Below are 24,208 nucleotides of genomic sequence, written 5' to 3'. Positions count from 1 at the left end.
ATCAGGCAGGGGCGGAGCGAGCGCCTCCGCGCGGTGACGTCATCGGCGTGCTACCGCTACCCCACGTGGGGCCGCCGCCCTCCGATAGGCAGATGTGGCCGTGGTCTTGGCGAGTAATCCGATTGGACAGATAGGCGCTTTCACGGTAGTTCAGCCCCGCTGCCTGTGTGTGGCAACCGGGCTAAACTGGACAACTGAGGGGGAAACGCGAGATGGTGGAGAGCACCATGTTACGCTTTTAAAGAATCTCCTCTCCTTTTTTTGAACGCGGAAGGAGCGGTTTCGGAGTCGTATTTTCGCCGCTCTTTCGGGGATTACGGCAGCCAAATTCCTGGGAGGTTCGCGGCGGCGGCTCGACGAGGAGAAAAGTAGTTTTGTTGGAGCTTCGACCGCATCACGGTCTTCTTTTTTGCCCGCTGCTCCCCCCGGTGTGCCCGGGTGCGCTCCGGAGACAGGATGCTCCGCCACGCCGTCGTTCGGACGGATTAAACGAGTGGATAGTAGGCTGCTTTCTCTTCCTCGGTGACGGGTACGTGCAAAAACGAGCGACGGGTACCATTTTTTCGGCTTTTAAAGACATTTTAGGGGGCAGATCGAACACGCGCACGGAGCGAAGCCTGCCGTTGCTTGATTCTGCTCGTCTTGATTCTCTTCTTATTTTTTTTAATTCACATTTTAAACCATCAACCGCCGTCATTCACACACCACCTGCGTAAAAGTGGCTACTCCCATTTCTCCGTTGTTTTTTAAAGCGAGAATCTTGTTGTGTCCGTTCGTGCGTGTGCGCGTGCGCTCGTGTAAGCGCGCGCGCGTGTGTGTGTGCGTGTGTGCGTGTACCGCGACCGAATAAGGTCACCCTCGAGGCGCTGCTGTTTCTTTGGCTTCCACTTACTGATTGCATTATTCTCACAGGGATTATTAGTTGCAAACAAAAGTGCGTTTGATTGTACCCTTGGTGATTAAACCGCGTCGTTCTCCCAACACAGGCTATTCACCAACTCCCCCCCTTCCACCGAGAACAAGGCCAGCGGCTGCCTGCTCTTTTCAACCATTTTGCCAAAGGACCTGCCGAAATAAACAAAGGTCGATTTCAAGATGTATCCACAAGGCCGGCATCCGGTAAGAGGCGCTTCCACCACTGTGCAATGCAATTTTGACATATTTTTTAGTGGTGTTGACATGACTCCTGACTGAGCTTTGCCTCCTGCTCCTCATCGTGTGTCTAAGGTTGTATTTCAAGGGGACGCGGCTGATTCATGCAATACTTTTTAATTCACTTTCGAGATGCTATTTGCTATCCCGCCCCATCCCAATGTTTTGGAGACAATCCCGAGGTGTTAATATCAAGATGGGTGCCATTTTGGGTTGGCGAAAAACTTGTGACTAGGTCTTTCTCATTGTTGTATTTCAGGCTCCTCACCAGCCTGGCCAGCCTGGATTCAAATTCACTGTAGCGGAGTCGTGTGACCGAATTAAAGATGAATTTCAGTTCCTCCAAGCCCAGTATCACAGGTACTGTTGACAAAAGATGTCATCGCTCACTCGGTTCTCAGTACGTTGGCAGGTGACGGCTAATATTTGGTTGCACGCAGAATGGAAATGCCCTGTAATCCGCTGCCAAGTGGTTAAGTGAGTTATGCAAGTGACAGAGCGCCTGTAATTGACACCTTCTCTCCTATTTTAGTCTTAAGGTGGAGTATGACAAGCTGGCCAATGAGAAGACGGAGATGCAGCGCCACTATGTCATGGTAAGATAATGTTGCCATGGGCAGCAATTATTGTGCCAAATTGCACGGCTTGTTGAAGAGTTCGTTTGGGTGGCGTGAGACAGCCCCTATTGTGATCACCTGTGCGGTTGTTAGGGCGGCTCCAGTGTCGCGTACGGGCCTGTGAAATCCCCCAGGAGGGTTTGATGGAGCTGGTCGTTACAGGGGGAGTGAGTGACAGCCAGGCGGTGGGCTGAGGCTCCATTAAAGCACACCCCTGATCTCTAAAGGTCGACCGCGGCGTTGCCCCCTGTGTGTGCTGATCTGATTATTCTCCTAGGAGATTTGCCGCTCGCACACATGCATGGCTGTAAATGGGGCAACGGTGTGTGGGAAAATGCGGCCAAACAAAATGGAGGCACTCACATGCATGCGGCTCCTTTTGCACAAAGTTCCGTTGTGGGTTTGGAAAATGTAGGCGTGCCTGTGACGCGGGATATTTAGCTGCCACCTGACGCAATAAGAGACCCCGCTGTCCCAGGTAAACACGACACGCGGCAACACGCAGGTTGAAGCGAAACCTTTTTTTTTTCTTTTTTTTTTTTGGGGAGTGGGGAAAACAACATGTCAGGCCGACGGGGAGGAGGTTAGGTAAACACGTGAGCAAGTACGGGGTGTCAGCTTACACTGCAGGGGCTCTAATCTCAGACAGAAGGCCTCTCTTGTTTGAGACTCATTTTTTTTCTTCAACGCTAATGGACTGAATAATGCATTTGTTTCATCAAAATAGACATTGACTGGAAAGCCATTTCTGCCCCAACTGCCACATGTGGTCTGCCTGGATTCAGCCAGACACACTGACCTGGCTAGAAATAACACAAGTGTTGTGCAAACACTTTAGGCTGAGTAAATAGACGTCCTGGACATCCGAGGGAGGCTGCTGATCAAAACATTGAACGCTTTGATGCTCTGCGCCATCACTGGAAAAACAAAAAGTCAATTTATTGCTTGTCACGCGTGGATCTGATTTTTACGTCGCATCTTTGTTGATCGTGATCCCAATTGCTGCATGGTTGACACATTTTGAACGTCATAGTGCTCAATTCAGATATTGATCTTTCTCGCTCTACAGTGGAACGTCTGAGGTCAAACACAATATGATGCTTTGTTTGGATTTTAAAACTATTGACCCTGTATGAACTTGTGGAAAAATCAACAATGGGCACAGTAGTAATGTAAGATGAGATTTGAGATATGATACGACAATATGTAGACGCCTTTCATGGCATCAAGCACGGCGACTATCTAAATGTTTTAAGTGCTCCAAAAAAGCCCAGCCCCGGAAATTTGCTCGTGAAAATAAATGATTTGACTTCATAGTTCCAACTAACTCATGCTAACGAAATGTCTTCCCTGTTTGCTTTACAGTACTACGAGATGTCTTATGGACTCAACATTGAGATGCACAAACAGGTAGGTACCCTCTCGTTGGTCGCTTTAATCACCTCATGTGAGACTGTGAGTTTCAATCATGAGGCGTATTTTTCACTTTTTGCTCAAAGATAACCAAAAATCAGAATTGCCATCACGTTATTTGTGAACATTAACCATTCTCTCATGCATTGAAACTTTGAACGCAACAATAGTTTTTAAGGATTCCCAACCATTTCTCAATAGGGTTGCGGCCAGGAGAGTTTTCATTCCTCTTACACAATGAAATATATCAATACAAGGTGCATGCAAATTATTTTACTGTGGAAGGCATGGTTCCTCTTTTTCGTTATTTTTTTTTTTTTTACACTATGGTGGGCAATATTCATTTAGAAAACCTTCCCATCTCACTCCACCTGATCCAAGCACACAAACCTCCCTTCGTCTTCTGCTTGTTGGCATCGCAGCTTTGTTGGGACATGGTGGCTCTCCACCAATGATTCACAACTCCGTTCGAAATGGAACATCAGTTAATACATCTTGACTTTCTGAGCCCGCTGCAAGTTTCTCTTGATGAGCATGAGTCAAATATTGTAAGACGATTGTTTTGGACATCCAAATCCTGGATTTATCTCAGCCTGTTGATTAGTTTTAAGTAGACTTTGGCTGGCTGGACCTTTGACTTCCTGATTCAAGACAGCATATTAACGATCAGGGTCAGGGATGGTTGGTAATTACAGGAAGGAGGACAAAAGTCCTTTTGTCGGTGGTTATGCATCTATCGTTATCCGTAAGATAGTGTCTCGTGTTGCCTCACAGATCTACGGACGAAATCCTTGAAGTCGTTTCCGTCAAGTAGTGCAATGCTGTAACATTTGATCGACAAGTGTTTGAATCTATTGTCAAAGGTTGCAGTGGGAATTGAATTAACTGGCACAATGTCGTGGTCGCTGCCGTCTGTTCGTTGAAGGCTTACGCCGAGGACACACAATGCGGATGTCAGACCACACGAAGAGAGCCCAATTTTGGGCTGACATGTGTCGCAGACAAACGTCGTGAATTGTCTTGACGCATCAGAGTCCGTGTAGTGTGACATACGCAACAATTGGTCGCTTCACGACCATCACAATGAAAGTCTGGCATGTCAGGAATTTTACGTTTGCTAAACTGCTAAGCCAGTAGCTGATTAGCAAACGTGGTGTCATGAAACAAATTTGTTTTCCTAAGTCCTTTTCGAAGTATAGACAGTCCAGACTGCCTTCTCCTCACCTTCTAGGAACGCGTCCATACTCTCCTTTTTTGCTTTTTGAAACACGCTTGCACAAAACACATGCGTCAACATAACTTTGACGGCTGCTTGTCCCGCCTCCTCAACGGACCTGCGCCGATATACAGAATATTGACGGAAGTATGCGACGTCTGGTCGGTGACGGACATGTAGTGTGACCTCTTTCCAAGACACAAAACGATATGATCTTGTAGTCTGACAGCGCGACCGTTGTGAACCACAAAAAAGTTCTGATTATACTTTCGACCAAGGATGTCAATCGACCAACTAACTTGCATCTTGTCCTTCTGTCTAAGTTGTGTTAAGAGTTGAGTTGACCTGATAATAGGGTCCAAAACGAGTCGGGGCAACAATCTTTAATATTAAACAAATGGATGAGTGGATGTGAACGTAACAGATTAAAGAAGCGCCCTGACTGACGAACAAAGAAGCGGCAGTAAATAAAACTAAATGTGCGCTGCCCAAGGTTGTTTTTTGGTTTAAAAATGGGTTCCCCAGACACCAAGGAGTATTTTCTAAAGCAAGTCTTTTCTTGCCGATATCACCGTCTTACAACCTCTGATTCTCGACCCAAAACAGCCGAGCTTATCCAGAAGTGTCTGTTCTCACCCGTTTTTGTGAGATCACATCAGATTTCGGACTCAGAGGAAGTTTCAAGATTGATGGTGGGCAAAATCTTAACTTGTTGGGGTGTGCGTGTGTGTGTGTGTGCGTGTGTGTGTGTGTGTATATGGTGTTGAACTTATAAGTGCAGTCTACAAACATTGCGACTAAAACTATTAAATGCCTGATTTTCTATTTTTATGCGTTGTGTCACAGATAAAGATTTGAAAAATTAACGTGTCTCCCAGATCTTAGTTCTATTATTGTGCTGAGCTTGATTCTTGACTTTTTATATACTTTGGTTCTGTATTTATTTATTTATTATCTGACGCTTGCCATGGTTTTGGACTGGACCTCGACATGGTTCTAGATGTGGTTTTGGACTGGTTCAATCCAAACTTGCTTTTTGACCTGTTCTGCTTGGTGCTTAACTTGATTGTTGACTTTGTATTTGACTTGATTGACTCAAAGTATTTTTGACTTTCTTTGGCGTTTGACATGATTTTTGGTGAAGCTCTTGCACGGGTTTTGCCTAGGATTCCCCCCGGCCCAATTTTAATTTCTTTTTTTTTTTTTAAAGTTTTGAAGAAAAAAAATAGTTTACCAGTCCTTGCACTGATTTACGCTATAATAATGTCCCCACATATATTTAGCTGATGTAGCTATCATCATCCAGCTTACACACCCTCCAGTGGAAATGCAAACCCAAACTGCACTAAAGCGGTTGAAGTGCATTAAACACATGGCTTAAGTCCTTCGATTCCCTGGTGTTCAAAGCAGTGTGCTTGTCCCTTCCCCCGCCATCACCCCGCCCGGCTAATGACAGTGCCGGAGGCGTAGGGTGATCCATCAGAGTCTGGGCTGTGTGTCACGCTGCTACATGTCTGTCAGAGCCGGGGCCACTCTGATAGCTTCTGTCAGGCACTTATCGCCAACCGGCGGGCCGGCAAGGGGGATGGGAGACGAGTAGCAGAATAGAGACTAGTAGGGAGGAGGGGCGACAACCCCAGCTTTGTGTAAACAGGTTAATCGACTGATCCATTTTAGCGGCTGACTTTTTTTTATTATTATTATTATCAGTAACCTCAAAAGAGCTGCTGGAAGTGCTTGAATAATTCATCAGTGGGGCCCTAACCTGCTGAACGGCGTGTTTGTGAGCAAACAGTGTGGCCCCCTTCCACGCAGCTCACCCAGCTTTCTGCTTTAGACGAGGGAGGGGAGGGGAGGGAGTAGATCGCGAGCGGTTAACAGGCGAAGCTGGGATGGATTATTGGATGCACACAAGCATATTACTTTCCCGCAAGCAGAATTTATTCCACAGTGAGGAAATCTATTCCTATAACCGTGCCTTAGTTCCTCTCGGCGCGATGTAATTCATATTTCGGCATGCGTACTACGGCCCCAGCGGACTGAGGCGGTGCTACTATTTGATCCCTAGAACCCCCCCGCCCACCCTCCTCCTCGACATCATATATGACGGCACGTTACATGCGATGTCTGCTGGTAATCACGGTCATCTGGTGCTTGTTACCTCTGTCTGATTGGTCAGTAAACCTGCAGTCGTCATTCAGGAATGAGGAAAAAAAGGCTGTGGGATTTTTTTCTTTTTTTTCCAGCGTTGTAATCGTAGCATGGTAGGGACAAAATAAACAACCAGCCAGTTGTGTACATTCAAAAAGAGGCATATCGAGTGCAAATGGACTAGATCTCAATAACCTCCGCCAGTTGGTTGTAAATTCAGTTTTTGCACCTCCTTGATTGTTTCGCCTGCGCTCAAATTCCAGAAGCCCCGATGAAAGACGGTCTTGTATTTACTAGGTATTTGTTGCGTAAGTGTATTCTAATTCTCCGCCTGCTAGAGAAACAGGCCGACTAGTGATTCTCGCGAGTTGGGCAATTTGGTGGCCCTTTCAATCTAACAGGTCAAGTACTGTTTGCCGACAGATCACGTGACCAGTTGTTTCCCCCCTCGTTATTTAATCCTCGTCCGTTTCTCGCCTGGCTTTTCCCTCTGCTGACGGCTGCAGGCAAACACCTCGCTGCATGCCTCTGACAAAGCAGCTCGAGAGTGCTCTTAAAGTGGTGCTACACAAGTCCGAGTACCTGTAATTGTGTAGTGGCAGCGTAAAGCTGGCCTCTCAAGGGCAGAGCTGTCATCTGCTGAAAGTGACAGTAACCGCCCATTTTTATCCGCCAGCGAAGCAACAACAGGGAAAAACTCCCCCTCAGCTCTGCACTATATCTTTTTTTTTTTTTTTTTTTTTGAAGCAGTTGAGTTGACACCTCGTGTGTGTATTTGCGTTTGTGTGTGCGTGTGCTGCCAGTTGCTGAGGGCCCAGTGGATGAGCCACCTCCTGACCTCTTTGGGCCAGCTGTCACGGTGACACTAAGCTACAGAGGAACGGGCCGTGCGCTCAAGGCCTTCTCACAAATCCTGTCAAATGTTGGGCTGCTATTGACATGGCTTATCTGGACAAACAAGGATTACGCAGGCGAGGTTGCGTTTCAGCCATTTCTGAAGGCCCTTCTTGAGCTCACGCACTCGAGTGCATTAATACAGATGCTCATAAAAGCGTTTATCTAACCGTCTTCATTGCTTGGTGATCAGTTTTATTAGTTTATAGGGGTCAATGTCTTTCTGTCATGCAAAATGTTATCTGTAGTGTTGTCTTGAGGACGATTGCATCCTGTGAATTTGATACCGCGTTTGTGATACAATTGTTTGTCACACCAGTTTAGAATGGTAAAGCGTTTATCTGACGTGTTTGTCAAATTGTCACCATGGAGACGTGATGGTGATTGCCAAGTCAAATATGTAAACAGTGTGATGTCATACATCATTCATCCAAACACGAGTAACTCTGTACTGTACAGAGCTGTCAATTTTGACATTGTTTGCATACGCCAAAGAAAAAACTGAATTAGGGAGGAATGATTTTCAGAAAATAATCTATTTGGTGTTTTTTTCACTCTTAATATTGCAATTGCGATTCATTTTCAAAGTCATCTTCGCATATATTTTTTTTGAACAACGAAGCATATCAGATTAGTTATACAAAAAGTTTTTTTTTTTTTTTAGGTCGGGCTTCTTTACTTTAGTTAAGGCAAATGAACCGTACGTGAATATAAAAGACAGTTTATTTCTATACAAATTACTTCAATTAGGTTTGAACTCAACGCGCACTTGTAAATTATTAACCGATCTAAAGTGTTAGAAATGGCTTGCTCTCTTTGACGCTGTAAAAAAAAAAAAATGAAGCGCACTGATCAACTGAAATGAAGCCTCTTTTTTTTTCTCTCTCTGAATTGCAGTCTTGAGAAAATTGAGTTCTACGGCAATGTTGATTTGAATTTAATTTATTGTCCAGCCCTAAATACAATCCACTTTCTGTCACAGTACAAGAAAGACGATACGTCTTTATGTAAAAAAAACACATGATTGAACAAGATAAAATCCAATTAAAAAAAAAAATCCCATGTTTCCATCTGGCTGCCTATGCTAAGTGGCTATCCATGTTGCAGCTTGGGTCAGCAGGTCTCGATGTGTTGCACATTACTCTCCAATCTCTCTGGCGCTGCTCAGAGGTAATGCGTCAGGCTGCCAAAACAGCCTGGCATTTCTGCCATGTGTCATAAATAAGCTGGCGCTCCCGCGAAGTAGTGTGTGTGTGTGTGTGTGTGTGTGTGTGTGTGTGTGTGTGTGTGCGTGCGCGCTGCTCCAAATGAAAAATCAGAGCAAATCCCTGTGATGTGTTTGTGTTCCGCAGTGGCCCTGGGATGAACTGCAGCTCATAAATTCCATAGATGATGTAGCTTTGGCACTGTTATTTTTCTGCTCCCAGTGCAGAGCTTGAACCTGAACACTCTCATCTTCCATCCCTGGAAGAAAAGTGCAGGCAGAGCAAACCAGCTGTGCAGTGTTTTTACAAGAGGGGGGGGATCACACCCCCTCCGCACACCTCCTCCTCCCACTGCTCCTTTTTTTTTTTTTTTTTAACCCGACATTCATTTGCAGCATTCATGTGATCGACAGGCCGAAAATTCAATTTAATGACCTGCCTCCAAGCACGTAATATGATTTTAAAGCCTGTTACGGTCAAGGAGAGGTTCCATTTGCATAATGATCCCAGCAAGATAGGGCTGCAGCCGTTGCCATGGCGCTTGCTAGACAGGCGGAAGAATGGAGGCAGGGCTCTGTGGATGGATGGGGGGCTTGGAGGGTGCTGGCAGTTGCTTTGCACTGACAAATGGACCAGGGAAAAAGGCAGCATGGCCCTCTCAAAATACTGCTAAGTTTGCCACGTCTTCCCCCTTCGAGGTCATGACGTCGTGTCATTTTTACACGGCGCATGCAAACTGCCCGAAATGTCACATGTAAGTAAAGCATCCAATTTGCTTCGTGGGCCCCCACTTCCCGGGGTGTGGTTGTGCGGTTTAGCATGGAGGTTAAGTGCAGGACAGTGCACTCTCCGTCGAGGGGAAGGAGGGCAAAAGCGAGAGAGGATCCTCTCAATCCGGCAGCACTCTGCCTGCCGCCTCATATCCGTTTAGCATGGAGTGCACTCTCAGCACAGCTGTGCTCCATCCCCCTGGGCTCGCCTAATGTTTTAAATCTTTCAAATGTCAATATCATGCTGTTTAGAGGATGTTGAGTCAAGCAGTTCTGATTGCCGCAGTAATTGACTTAATCGGTGTAAACATTAAAGGCGGGGTTACGCAAAGCCACTGTTTGTTCCATATTTTCACGTCTCCTTTTGCTCCTCTGTTGTCTTCCAGACGGAGATTGCCAAACGGCTCAACGCTATCTTAGCTCAAATTATGCCTTTCCTGTCACAAGAGGTGAGTCTTGAATGTAGACGCCATCGCATTACACTTGCAAGATAAAGACACTTGATGCTGAGATTGCACCACTTCACCGTGATGACGCAGTGGAACCTCGGAAGTCGAATATAGCAAATGCTCGTTTGCCTTCGATTTGTTTGGATTTCAAATGGAGGTGCGAGGATTCATCCGCAGTTAATCGACGATGAAATTAGAATTAGAATTTCAGCCTGTCAACAGTAAATATTCGCAGGTTTTTGTAGTCAGAGTGATCTTTGTGTCGAATTAAAATAATCATTTGCAAACATCTGCTTTGACTTCGGAACACAATAATCAACAAGCTAGTAACCAAATTTGACTACAAATTTATTTAATTTTCTGTTCTGTCAATTTGAAATGTTTTCTCTTTTGTTTGTAGGCATCAAAATGAACTTTTTTTTTGTTTTTAGCAGATTCATCGATTCCCTGACAAAATGTATTGATTATTAAACTAATCGTTCGTTGCAGCCCTAAATTCAAAGCAACTTTTGATAATCGAAACACAAATGATTAATTCCACATTAAACTTTAGTCATCATGAAGATTTTAACTGTACAGACTCTGTTTTTAAAAATCAGCAAATTGCACATTACACGCTCAACTTGGATCGCGGATAGCTTCCCAGACACAAATTTGAGTTTGCTTCTCTCACCTAACTTCACTGAGCAAACCTTGTTGAAGTGTCATCTTATTTTGCGACTAAAAAAACAAACAAAAAAGGCCCAATAATCAAAGCACGCCGCCTGTGATGCTCTGCACTGAGGTCAGGACCTCGGTTTGAATTGCAAAGTTTTGGGCGACATTTTCCCCCTATTCCCAGTCCCTAATTACCCCGATCCAATTTCAAATCGATCCACTGAAGAGGTTCCGCTGCACTTGAAAATGGCATTTGCACTGACATTTGAAATGAAAACAAAGCGGTGTCCTAATGCGTCCGTGTTTATGTCTTCCCGCAGCACCAACAGCAGGTTGCTCAGGCAGTGGAGCGGGCAAAGCAGGTCACTATGACTGAGCTGAATGCCATCATCGGGGTACGTGGACTTCCCAATCTGCCTCTCACCGTGTGTACCCCCTTTTATTCCTTTTTTAAAATCTTGGTTTGTGCCTATAAGGCCCAATACATATTTGTCAATTGCTGTTTATGTATCCCATGTTGTGAACTGTTAATGTTACACCTCCTTCGATAATAAATGTTATTCCGTCAGGTACATCTTAAATAGCGTAATAGTCAACACCGATATGTTGCAGCCCTCGTGTATAAATATGTATTTATGTTTATGGATAAATTCCAGCTGCATACGCTACAAGCAGAACTCTGAACTCTCGCATTGCTCCCACTTGGGTCTCTGTGGCGTCTTCACTGCCTTGTTGTGCGTTTATAAATGAGAGAGCCTGAGAGCTCTTGAGAATCCTCCTCTCAGCCAGTATTGCTTTAATTGGTTAAGGTTTTAACGAGGAGCCTCATCCCTCACTGCTGACCTGGATAGCTGTGGGAATTAAAAGACTGAGGGTGAGCACAACACAGCCGGCTGAAGCCGAAGCTGAGGCAGCGCACGCAGCAATTGGCCATCACGCCTCTGCTGCACACAGGCGCGGCACTCTTGTGTTCATCACCGCCTTAAAAACACCATCTGTTCCTCATTGATCAGCGCCCTCCCAGCGCCGCGGTGATTGGTTTCACCCTCTCGCTATCAGTGATCGACTCCACTTGCGGAGTCTTTAGCCGAGGCTGGCCCCGCAGGATGATTGGATGACGTATTGGAATTCAATTGATGCCCCCTTGGGGACTTTTTGTTCCAGGATGATTTCTCCACTGAATTTTTCTGAGTGGGTGTCTTGAGACGATGGATTTTGGTCCCTGTTGGACGATACCAGATGTTTTATTACTCTTAACGAATGCTGCTCGGTATTGATGAAGCGGTTGTGTTTTTTAAGCCACTTAAACTGTCTCGCAGCAATTTGTTTGCGGTGCAAAGTGTGAACTAGTCAAAGGTGCCACGGTCGGAGGTGACTTTTAGGGATGTACGATTGTGATTCTAACGGATTGTTACAGTTTTGAAACTTTTGTTTTGAGTGTTGCTTTTAAATGTAGTCATTTTAATTTTTAATTAGTTTTCAGGGCAGCTTTGTTAGTTTTCATTAGTTTTAGCTTTTTCAAAAACAGCGACGTCATTTGGTGGCTCTTTTTTAATGGCTGCTGCTTAATGACGTCGCTTCTGTGTGACGCTCATTAAGAGGACTACAACTCCCGGATCACTGTTCGACCTTCTCACAGCTGTGCTGTTAATAGAGAAATGAATGTGTGTAAAATAAACCCGAAAGGCTCATGTATTAAATTAATTTCCAAAGACAAAACAAAAGCCAATTTTGCTATGATGATAGTTTTTGTTAGTTTTGTAAATATCAAAAAAAGTTTGATATATATATTTTTTTAATAATATTTATTTTTGTTTTTTTAATTTCATTCATTAATTTTTCAATTTTAGTTTAGCTTGTTAGTTGTCATTAACTAAAATAACCTTGACTAAGACCTTTGCCAGTACGGATATTTACTGTTTAGTCGAATATCTCTTGAACTTTTGATCAGATTTCATTTTTTTTCTTTGTGATTCATATTTGCTGATGCGTCAAACAGCCACAGTGCAGCGCCCACTAGTGGGGAGGAGGACTTACTTCAACATTGATAACCTTCGCGAGAACTCGATACACGATACCTAGTGTTGCTACTTACCGAGAAATTGCCCCAAAAAATCAAATATTATATAAATTATTGACACATTTGGAAAAATACGTTCTGGTACCACCACCATGTTATTCCTTTTTTGTTGTGTTGTGTAAAACCACACTATCCCGTTTGTCGCCCACCCTACATTCTGAAGCCTTCTGGCCCCCGCCCGAGCCCCGCTGGCCGCTCGTGGTGCAAGAGTTGGAGATGTAGCTGCTGTATGTTTTACGAACACCTTCCCATCAGTTATTCATTGAGGAGAAGCTCTGCAAGGCATGCCAAAATCCTCATGCATATTGTAAAGCAAGGTGGGGTGAAAGAGCGTGCCAGGCAGCCTTCAGGAGATGGCTGCATGCCTTATTGATGGGGCTGAGGGCCATTAATAGGATGCAAGTAGGGCAGCTGCATGTGTTGAGATGACTTCGAGTGGTTCCAGTTTGAGTCGCTAATAGACCAAATGTACAACGTTGTGCGGAGCCCACATTTGCTTTTCTTGCAGTGTGTGCAAATGTCTTTTTAATTTATGTTAAGGGTCAGAATTGTTTTTGGTTTGTGTGCGTGTGCGCTCTGCAAATGAGCGGTCAGATTAATCAAGATAGTACATAAGAGATGACGTGTGGTTTTATCTGCGTTTTTTACCAAGTCCAAGAAGAAAGAATGTGTTTATCGTGGAAGATGAAATTTGAGGAAAACGACTAGACTCCTTTTATTTATTGTCTTCATTTATGGTCCTCTAATGAGGGCTCATGCTGATCAACCATGCATATTAGCCATCAGTGGCTCATTAAACACAATGAGCAAGGATGGCTCTCCCCTGCTGACGACCCTTAATTTCCCTCATGGACGCAATATTATAACACACTTGCTGTCCTGATTTTTTTTTTCTCTCTCTGATCCTCCCTCGCTGTCCTGCACATAGTTCCTAATTACATTGACATACCGTCTGCCCTATCTGGCAAACGACGAGTTTGCAAAGTAAAGTCATGCCAGCCATTTTGCAGGCCTCTCAATTTCTGGGACAGATACTGCAGGACGAATGAAGCAATTAATACAAAACCTTGGCGCTCTGCTGTTTCACCTCCCCAATCTTTAGTGCCTCATATTGGTGAAGTGGCGATAATGGCCGCTGATTGAAGCCATTCTTGTAAAAGCGAGGAAGCGCACGCCGTAGCAGAGGCTGAATTATTCAGCTGGCTCACAGACGGGTAATAAATTGCTGATGTTTTTATTGGTGTCTCAGCTAAGTATTATTTAACCTTGCTTTAAACTGCTTACTTCCATGCTAAGGGGCTTTTAACTCCCATCCATTTCCCTGTGCCTTTCAAATATTGATGGCGAATATGGGAGGGTTGAGTGAGTGCCGGCGTGGGACCCCCTGCTCCCGGCTCCCACGGCAGCCCTCCAGACGCACACAAAACGCACACTCCAGACACTCCAAGTGAGACGGCTGCAGTGCCAGCTCTTGGCACTTAGCGTTCCTTCAGTCTTTTTAAGTCTGCCCGCGCAAATGATTCATGTTCTGTTCATCCAGGAACATGAATATGATGGGGGTAAAAAAGAGGCTGCCTGGGTTTTTGGAAGTGTCGTTGTTTAGCCCACAGACTGACAGATTCCTACACATCCTCACATTGCTTAAGAGGATTGCCCGCAGATGGCGCAGAGGAGCCTAAAGTGCTGCCGTGCTGCAGTGCACTATTTTACCTGAAGTGAAATGTTTACTCTCCATTAAGTGCAGGTCGACTCAAAGTGGCTCTTTGTCGTTACCGTTTCTTTCACTCGACATGCTGCTCCTGCTGCGCAATCAAGCGTCGTGTTTCTCGTGCGTGAGTTTTCTAAAAGAGGGGTGAACACAAGTCACTTTTGCTCCTCTCAAGTGTGCAAAGCTACGGTTGGCGCAGTCCAGAAATAGCGCCGCCCGGAGTCGCATTCTGATCCTGACGCTAATAGAATGTGTCAATGTGTTAATATCATCAACAGATCAGCCGTATTTCCATTTAGTACGTGTTCTCTACTTGCCTTTTCCCTCTGACCCACTTGGTGTCTTGCGTGTCGACTCGCAGCAGCAGCAGCTCCAGGCGCAGCACCTCTCCCATGCCGCCCACGGGCCTCCCGTCCAGCTGCCCCCGCACCCGTCCGGCCTGCAACCTCCCGGCATCCCTCCCGTTACGGGCTCGGGATCGGGCCTGCTCGCGCTCGGAGCCCTGGGCAGCCAAGCCCACCTTCCGGTAAAGGATGAGAAGAACCACCATGATCTGGAACACAGAGGTGAGGTCCACTTAGCAACAGATGCATGTGTAGGTTCATGTTGAGACAGCTGTGTCGATGTTCAACAAGGGTAAAACATCTCATGGCGGAGCGCTCCTCCGTCTCCATAGAGCAGTGGCAGGGCCCTTAGGTGATGAGCACATCCTGTCTGTTCACATTCTGTCGAGGTAATGAGCTGATACATTCCCAGCCCATGACTGCATAAGCTATTCAACAGCTTTAGCGAGCCGATAAGTGAGGCCTGATGCCCTCAAGTTGATTCTCACACGTTCTGCCAGGGGGCATCTGTTCTGATACGCTAACCGGCTTCTTTCTCTTCTTTGTCATGCTTGACTTCATCTTCTTCATCGTGACCAACATGGTGATGTTTTGCCACTCAGAGAGCACGGTGAGTGTGAAAGTAACAATTACTTTTTCCATCAGCAGCATAGACGTTTGTCCTTTTAACACAAGTCAAAAATGTTAAGTAGAAAGCGGTAGGATCCGTAGGAAGCACACTGATCGGCGTTTGGATGTCCAAAATTTGCCAGTAACCTTTATGTGTGACGTTATTCCAGGCACATTGTAAACTCTGGTTACTAATTTAATTTGTTCGGTGACAACTGAATGGCCACCATCTCCCACAATTCTGCACAGCTTTTGCATTGCATTGTGGGATGCGGTGGCCATATTAGTCCAAAATGCTAAGCTAAGCATGGAGCCAAAGTTTGAGGTTCTGACCCTTCCGTAGCCATGCCAAGGTTATTCATAAACCAAAAATGTCGTCACCTGATTTTATTGTTCTTAGAGAGAAATTGTTGGTAATCCGGGTCGTTTGCCGACCGACGTTCTGATGTACTCATGCATGTTACGTTAACTGAATACTATGAATAACTGAATTTCCTGTAAGTGTGAATTATTTTTGGTTTGTATGTGTGATTGATTTTCAGTGTATACCCCGCCCCAAAGTTAGCAGCTCTTAAATTCCGTTCACCTGCAACTGTAATGAGAGCAAACGATATAGAAAATGGACATTAAGGTTTAGATTGTTGAAAGTTTAGTGGAGTTTTGTCAACCAGAGGTGTTCGTGGGGGGGCCTTAAAAAGACCGTAGACATGCTGTAGGGACTCTCACAGCTGGCCTGGGAGCGCCTTAGGATCCTCCAACTGGAGCGGGAAGAGAGGATGCCCCAGCAATCAGGATCTGGATAAGCCGAGGAAAATGCATGGATTGAAGTCGTTCTTGCATCATTTGATCAATTGACAAAACAAATGGAAATGCAAAGTTTTGAGAGGGAGGTAAAAAATGTCAAGGTAGATCATGTAAATCCAAAGTGTTTAAAATCCACGAGGGAAACTGGTATCATGCCGAAGAGATTAGAAGCCATGTAATTTCATCACAATTATCGAATGACGTGGACGTTGGCGTCTTAAAGGATTTATTTGATCCCTTCCACTGTCTCCCGTCTGTTCTGTTACCAGCTCGTTCGCTCTCCCGCTTGGCATGTGATGAATATTTAGAGGCACAAATGGGAAAGTGTTTTGATTGCTTCGTGGGCGGACCTTCCCGAGCGTTTAATTTGAATGGCTGTGATCTCTGACGGCTTGTGATGGGCGTGTGAGATTGGGTTTCTGTAGACTCGGTCAGCTCAATGGGTTCAGTCATGTCTGAAGAAATGGAACTCCCGGGGCGATTAGCAGGCCTTGTTTTTGTTTCTGCGCTCTCGTCCCAGGTCATCTGATAGCCGAGTGGTGACTCTGGTTAATGAGTCACGCTAAGCATCCCTTTAAAGGTCAGTCATTATACAGACAGTGGCCTGTTGCCCGGGCTGCCAGTCCGTCGGCCATTGTTCCCTTCTTCAGCCTGCTGCTGACTTGTCCGCATTATAGCTTTTGTTCGACGCGGGGAATCGAGGGGGAGCCGCTGGACTCCGGCCCAGTTGCTCCCATTCCGTTGGCGTTGGGAGCGCGCTGTCTATGTTTGTGTGGGTGTGCAGGCTGCACCGAGAAGCACCGTCTCGTCCCACGGTGCCGTGCCCACTGGCAACGTCGAGCTTGTCTTTCTGCCTCAAAGGACGAGCTGACACGGCGCCCGAGCACATTGCGGCAATCAATGCCCGCGACATCCACATTCTCTCCTCCCCGCGCTCTCTCACGCTTAGCCTGAGTGACTGCAGAGAAAAGGCCCTCTGTTCAGCCACAACACTCTGCTCATGTCCCCGTGAGGTCGTTTGTTGTCCAGCTATGAGAAGGCGGGAACCCGGCTTAGAAAACAAGCCATCCTCCTTTCAGCTCAGATAATGGCCCGTTCTGTTGTGCGGCCAGAGACAGGCTTGTGTGTGTGTGTGTGTGAGATTGGGCTTGGCTGGTGTCAGGGTACACTTTGGTGCTGGCTCACAGCTGCATTTTAAGAGTCTGCGGCATTCGTAATTGCGCGAATGAGACGCTTTTAGTGTTTGCCTTGGCACAGGGCGTTCCCTGTGAGCAACTTGTAACGGATGAATGATTCACTGGTAGATGAAAAGCTAATAAAGCCTTTGTTTGCCTTTCTGCTTTCAGAATAACTCGATATCACCATCCGAAAGCTTACGCACAGCCAGTGAGAAGCACCGCAGCTCCTCCGACTACAGTTTGGACTCCAAAAAGCGCAAAGTGGAGGAGAAGGACAGCATGAGCAGATATGTATGTACGGTGCACGTCAAATATTTCTTTCGATATAGATTTGTGTTTATTCTCAAGATCTTTGTTGTTACAGGACAGCGATGGAGAGAAGAGTGATGACTTGGTGGTAGATGTTTCTAATGAGGTGAGCATACAATTTGTTAGCAGCTCTTTTTGGCAACCATTGAAGTCAAGGGTGGGCAACTGACACCATAGGGGGGGTGCGCAATTTTTCATCAGCACTACTGGGGGGTCACATAAGACCGCATGCTTCCTAACCAGATGTATACAAAAAGAAAATTATAAAAAACAAATATGTCAAGTTTTTTTTTTTTTTTTTAGCGGTCTTGGGTTGGCGTTGGGTTGAGGTCTTTAATTTTTATTTATTTATTTTTTTAATTCGGTGAACATATGCTGGTTTGACCTGAAAGACGCCATTATGTTGACCTCATTTAGTCCTGGCGTCTTCTTTGTTGAGAAGTGCTCAGTGTTTGGGTTTGGAGTTGCTCTTGAGCCATGTTTGCCATCTAGTGGTTAACAAAGTTATTGCAACTAAAACTGATCCACTCCAGTCAACATTTTTGTTGCCCATCCTAGATTTAAATTATTTAACTTTCTCCAGGACCCTGCCACGCCTCGGGCCAGCCCAGCACACTCGCCGCCTGAGAACGGCATCGATAAGCCCCGCCCCCCCAAGAAGGACACACCCAACAGCCCTGCATCCGTGGCGTCCTCTGGAAGCACTCCATCGTCCAAGGCCAAGGAACTCAGTCATGTAAGGCAGCAGAGTTAGTTCAAAGTAGGCCAGAAAGCGGTTTAAAAGAGCGCGCAAAGGGATATGTCCGAATAAATCTAGGACGTTTTTGGCAGTGGATTAGGGAATAGCTGTCTATGCTTTAAGTGCATGACTAAACGTCAGGGATAATATTGTCCCGAATCAGGATCAGTCAGGTCCTCGCTGTTAATAGCTCAATGTATTTAACGATTCCAGGATTTTTTTTTTTCCTTCTCCCTCTGCCTCACTAAAAGATTAAAGCCAAAGCAGTAAAAGGATAAAAAAGTGCCTATCCCCATTGTGGTTGTAATAGGTTTTAGAATAAATAGCAGTTTATGGCTCTGCAGGACTGTAATCGTTGTCAGAATTAGACTGGATTAAGTACAGTTTGCTCTCAAATCGTCAGTCTGAATGCTGCCCAGCTTCCCAGATTGTGAACACTCTCGCTCCATCGTTCCCTCGACAGAATGACAAATCCTCCACGCCTGGCCTCAAGTCCAACACCCCCACCCCGCGTAATGATGCCCCCACCCCTGGCACCAGCTCCACTCCTGGGCTCAGACCCATCCTGGGCAAGCCACCAGGCATGGAGGCTCTCGGTTGGTAACGTTCTCCTTTCTCTCTAGACGTTATGAAACACCGCTAGGCTTTTCCTTTCCTGTCTGGGCTCAATCGTCACAAACTCATGCCTTTGTCTACAGCAGCCCCGGCCTTGCGTACACCTCTGTCCATCGCAGGCTCCTACCCGACGCCCTTCGCCATGATGGGTCATCATGAAATGAACGGAGGCCTGACAAGTCCCGGCGTGTATGCTGGTCTCCACATTTCCCCTCAGATGAGCGCCGCAGCCGCTGCAGCTTATGGACGCTCCCCCATGGTGACTCATCCTCTTGTGTTGAATATTTGGCCTCCTGGCATTTAAGTTCTGTATTCTTTTTCATGTTCTACCCTTGAATTGCGAATAAATGCTGGATCGAGCTGAAACTTGCTTTTAGCTAATCATTAATTTCTCAAGTGCCAATTGTGGAAGCCATAGTGGCGGTATTGAATAGCCTTGCTTTTTTTTTTCTTCTTTTCTTTCAGGGGTTTGATCCTCATACCCACATGCGAGCTCCCGGACTTCAAGCAAGCCTCACATCCATCTCAGGAGGCAAACCGTAAGTACAACGCGTTACTTATTGCCGGACTGTTGAAGCCGCCTCCTCGTTACGTGCAAAAACGTCAACAGTAATTTTCAATCCCCTCTTACCTCGCCAGTGCTTATTCCTTCCACGTGAGTGCCGATGGCCAAATGCAGCCTGTGCCTTTCCCACCCGACGCCCTGATCGGCCCCGGAATCCCACGCCACGCTCGTCAGATCAACACACTGAGTCACGGCGAGGTGGTGTGTGCCGTAACCATTAGCAACCCCACACGCCATGTCTACACGGGCGGCAAAGGCTGCGTGAAAATCTGGGATATCAGCCAACCTGGCAGCAAGAGTCCTGTGTCCCAACTGGACTGTCTGGTGAGGCGTGCCGCTGATTCACCGCTCACTCATCGTGTGCATTTTTCGCAGGCTAGTTTGTTGTTTTGACAGGTACGAGCTGTTTAAACAAATGCTTGTTCCATTAGCAGTGGGATGATCTTTTGTTACGCATAAGCGGCACGGCAGACACACACATATATATACACACACACACACACACACACACAGCGCTGACAGCTTCACTCTAACAAAAAATAAGCAAGCTTTCACTCAATAATAACATGCCCTCTGGACCGCAAATTTTGAAGGAAGGAGCGGATAACTATTACATGACATTTTTGCAAAAAAAATAAATGAATAAAATCTAAACACAAAAAAGGAGACGTGACCGTAAACATCTGTTGAAAAGAGAGCCGGCTAGCTTTGAAAAGCCCTCTTATTGATTTGTTATGACAGCTGTTTTTTCATTCACTTTGCCACCGACTTCTTCCTAAATCTCCCAAAGCCGCCTGGCCTCGAACGCGCATTGATTGCCTCGTGTGTCCCGTGTGCAACAGAACAGGGATAACTACATCCGCTCGTGTAAGCTGCTGCCTGATGGCCGCACATTGATCGTGGGAGGCGAGGCCAGCACGTTGACCATCTGGGATCTGGCCTCTCAGACGCCACGCATCAAAGCTGAGCTCACCTCCTCTGCGCCGGCGTGCTACGCATTGGCCATCAGCCCCGACGCCAAAGTCTGCTTCTCCTGCTGCAGTGATGGAAATATTGCCGTGTGGGACCTCCACAATCAGACTCTTGTCAGGTGGGAAGAAAGCAGTGGCGCTGGCGTGGGCCGCTTCAAGACGACATTTTTTTTGTTTTTTTAAATAGGAGACGTCTGTAATGTTTGGTGTCCTTTTATTTTTGTTTGCAGGCAGTTCCAAGGTCACACAGATGGCGCGAGCTGCATTGACATATCCCACGATGGCACTAAGCTATGGACAGGCGGCCTGGACAACACGGTTCGCTCCTGGGATCTGAGGGAGGGTCGACAACTGCAGCAGCACGACTTCACCTCACAGGTGCGACGGCAAACAAATGGGGAACGTGAACAAAAAAAACAAAAAAAAATCAACATGAGACTGTCGCTGTTCATTTGGTATCTCTTGTATGTTTTAGTTTTTAGTTTTTATATCACACCATCTGGAAAGCATTTTGTTAGAGCTCCAGCTGTTGTGAAATGCGCTACATATAAAAAGTTGTATTGTTTTGTTACAAAGGACACAACAACGCAATTTTTTGGTCATTGAATTGTTGTGATTTATTTTTTTTGGGCAGATTTTCTCGCTTGGCTACTGCCCGACTGGCGAGTGGCTGGCTGTGGGCATGGAGAGCAGCAATGTGGAAGTGCTGCACCACTCCAAACCAGACAAGTATCAGCTGCACCTGCACGAGAGCTGCGTACTCTCCCTCAAATTCGCCTACTGTGGTATGCACATGCACTAAAATGATACCTTGACATATCTTCACTGTCAGGTGGAAACCCAATATGTCCAAATATCGCCTTTTTTTCACAAATTGATACTATTACTACACTTTAATATCCACCTATTACGAGGGGTGAGTTTCATTTATTGCATCGCTCATGGCTCGAAGACCTTTGCAAATGCGGTTGTGAAGATGACGTAGCACAGATGTTTCGTTTGTCAACAACATGACCGCAGACTTGAATGCGCATTTGCCCTCAATATTGCCATTTAATCGACCATTTTTTTTTCAAGGTCCTTTTACCCCCCCATGTAGTTATTTATTTTTTTTTTTTTTTAACAAACTCAAGCAATAATGTCGAATGCCTTAAACATAAGTGTTTCGGTCTGATAGGTTAGTCTTATGCTAAAATAAAAACAAATGAATCAAGACATTTATGGATCTTCATTGGTTAGAAGCGTTAATTTATTTAACCTTTGTCAGTGTGCAATGCAATATGATAGCAAAATAAGATATATTACCAACTTGAATGAAGCACAGTTTGGGGACTCAAGCAAGCACCGTTTTTTTTTTTTTTTTCAAATTCTTCTTTTTTTTTTCTATTTTTAGTTCCGTCTGATATGATTAATCTCCTTTTTCCCCCTAAAGGGAAATGGTTTGTTAGCACTGGGAAGGACAACCTGCTGAACGCTTGGAGGACTCCCTACGGCGCCAGCATATTCCAGGTATATCCTGTCGATCAATATTTTCTTTCTGTAACTGGTCCAAAGCATGCACTTGTTTGGACTATGCGGAAGGTCACCGCGACCGGCGTCTGCTCCCCTATCAGTGAAACCCGAGTTATTGATTTGACAAATAATTTTTTAAATTTTTTTTATTTTGGATGCTGAACCAGGCCACCACTTGACAATCGCTGCAATCTAATATTGCACCGTAGTCAAGTGATCTTCCTCACTTGACTTGAAATGACGCCGAGCACTGCACCCGAGCCTGAAACGCTTCTGTTTGTCTCTTTGACAGTCCAAGGAATCTTCATCTGTTCTGAGCTGTGACATCTCCACGGATGACAAGTACATTGTGACGGGCTCTGGTGACAAGAAGGCCACAGTGTATGAAGTGATCTACTAAGAGCAGAGCGGAGCGCTTTGTCTGCCAGCATGCTCGTGCTCAGGACCGGCGCGCTCCTCTTCCTCCTCCGTGGACTCCTTCACAGACAGCATGGATGTTGCCTGCAGCCCCCTCGTGGAAACCTCATGGAGGTTTGGCAGTGCCAGACCTAGGTGGATGTTTTTCTGGCCCCCGGATGTTGTGATCTTCGGCTCTGCACTTCCTCACTCATCCCACTAACACTTGTACAGCGAGAGCAGTTCCCAAAGGCACTAAGAAGAAAATGTTTTGCTGTTTTTTTTTTTTGTTTCTCGGATGTTTCTTCCTTTTTTTAATGTGGAAATAAAGTTCCATGACACACCTAGAAGCGGCGCTTCGCTCTGGAGTTTCTCGTTGGAGGTCCTGTGAAAAGTGTACATAATGGAGTTAAAAAAAAAAAGGCCTTTTTATAGATTTATATTTTGGTGTCCAATTACGCTTGTGATGGTTCTTTCTTGTTCTGTAATTTTCTGTCCCCTCTGGGAATGAAAATTAGATTAGGACTTTGTAAGAGGATATTCTATTTCCTTCCCCACCTTCCCCCTTCACTGCTTTTTTTTTTCCACAATGGTTGTGCTGGATGACCTTTACAGAAATCTAATTTGGATTTCCCCCTCCTCCCCTCCCTGAAAAACAACCTTTTCCCCCACTGGAATTTGCTTTAACACAGAACACAGATGGTTGACCCGTGGATTTTAGCAGTGGATAATTCGAAAAATCTTTTTGTCTGACTGGAAGGTGGAAAATGGTCTGTGCTACTTTTTTTGCTCAAACTCTGGAGGAAAAAAAAAAAGCAACTTGATGAAGACCTCACTGTGGACTCTGGCTGCTTTCAATAACATTGAACTGGATTATCTACTGAAGGACTGATGGCTTTTGTGGAGAAGCAGCTGTGACTTGATTTTCAGCCTGTTGATGTGATGCTTCATTGCCTCGTTCAACAAAGTCATCAGTCTCAATGGCCCTTCTCTGTCTTGCTGGTGTTTGACACTTTGTGACTGATATGCAAGTCTTACGGTGGCAAGTAAACGTCATCAGCACATATGACATTTTGCGTAGGCGCCGTTTGCTTTCCTCGGTATTTCAGAATATTCCACCACAACCTGATCATAGACGAGAATTGTCTCTGCGTAAACACATTTGACTCTCACATTCATGTCATCATCCTTGAAGACTGTACAGTTGGCAGTTGTTGATAAGTCAATAAACTGTTTTCGTATAAAAGAAAAAAAATGTGGCTGGGACTGCTGGTTGAGAATTGAGTTTAGTTTTTCCCTTTTCAAGAATTCTGTGTCGTTAGAAATACAGAGGGCTACTTTGGATTCCGATTTTTTTATTTATTTATTTTTTTATAGCAAAGGTTGTTTAAATTGTAAAACGGCTTATGAAAGGTGCCTCGACGCAACCTTTAACCTCCCATATATCCGTTGTAGCTCAACTCAAGTCAAATGTATTTCTATCGCCCTTAATCACAGAACGGTATCAGCATTTCCCACCAGAGGTTACAAACGATTTGCGGTCATCTGTAGGCTGCAAAGATTATTTAAACGCATGCTTTTATTGCAATATATTTTGGAAGAAAAATTCAAATTGACTGGTTTGACATTGTGCAAAACAATTTAATGTCCAAAACAATATGTTTCCATACATGAATACTGTTTTTTTTTTTGTTTTTTTTTTAACTCCACAATGGGGGAATTTGCAACTCTCAAGGGTTGTGGGCATGCTAGATTTTATCAACAAGTACGAACTCACTCAAAATTTGGCTACCATATGTTTTGCTCAATTGTTGTACAGCCTCACAAACAATTGAGGAGGATACGTTTCAAATG

General features: G+C 45.3%; 1 protein-coding gene across 1 annotated transcript; it reads left to right on the top strand.

The window, feature by feature from the left end:
• tle3a (TLE family member 3, transcriptional corepressor a) lies at positions 1 to 23,603 on the top strand. The gene is made up of 21 exons (XM_088298082.1): positions 1 to 529; positions 987 to 1,119; positions 1,412 to 1,512; positions 1,685 to 1,748; positions 3,135 to 3,179; positions 9,805 to 9,867; positions 10,845 to 10,949; positions 14,674 to 14,883; positions 15,261 to 15,266; positions 17,416 to 17,538; positions 17,612 to 17,662; positions 18,140 to 18,292; positions 18,759 to 18,891; positions 18,994 to 19,169; positions 19,376 to 19,449; positions 19,550 to 19,799; positions 20,318 to 20,565; positions 20,677 to 20,824; positions 21,081 to 21,231; positions 21,879 to 21,955; positions 22,251 to 23,603. The coding sequence occupies exons 2-21, from the start codon at positions 1,096 to 1,098 to the stop codon at positions 22,356 to 22,358; spliced, it is 2,310 nt and encodes a 769-aa protein (XP_088154208.1). The 5' UTR covers positions 1 to 529; positions 987 to 1,095; the 3' UTR covers positions 22,359 to 23,603.
• Positions 23,604 to 24,208: the final 605 nt, after the last annotated feature.

Source organism: Idiotropiscis lumnitzeri, chromosome 6 (assembly GCF_059441095.1).
Source record: "Idiotropiscis lumnitzeri isolate Australia: NSW breed Sydney's pygmy pipehorse chromosome 6, RoL_Ilum_1.0, whole genome shotgun sequence".
NCBI lineage: Eukaryota > Metazoa > Chordata > Actinopteri > Syngnathiformes > Syngnathidae > Idiotropiscis > Idiotropiscis lumnitzeri.
The sequence above is the reverse complement of the archived record's forward strand: the minus strand, read 5'-3'. Positions and strand labels throughout refer to the sequence as shown.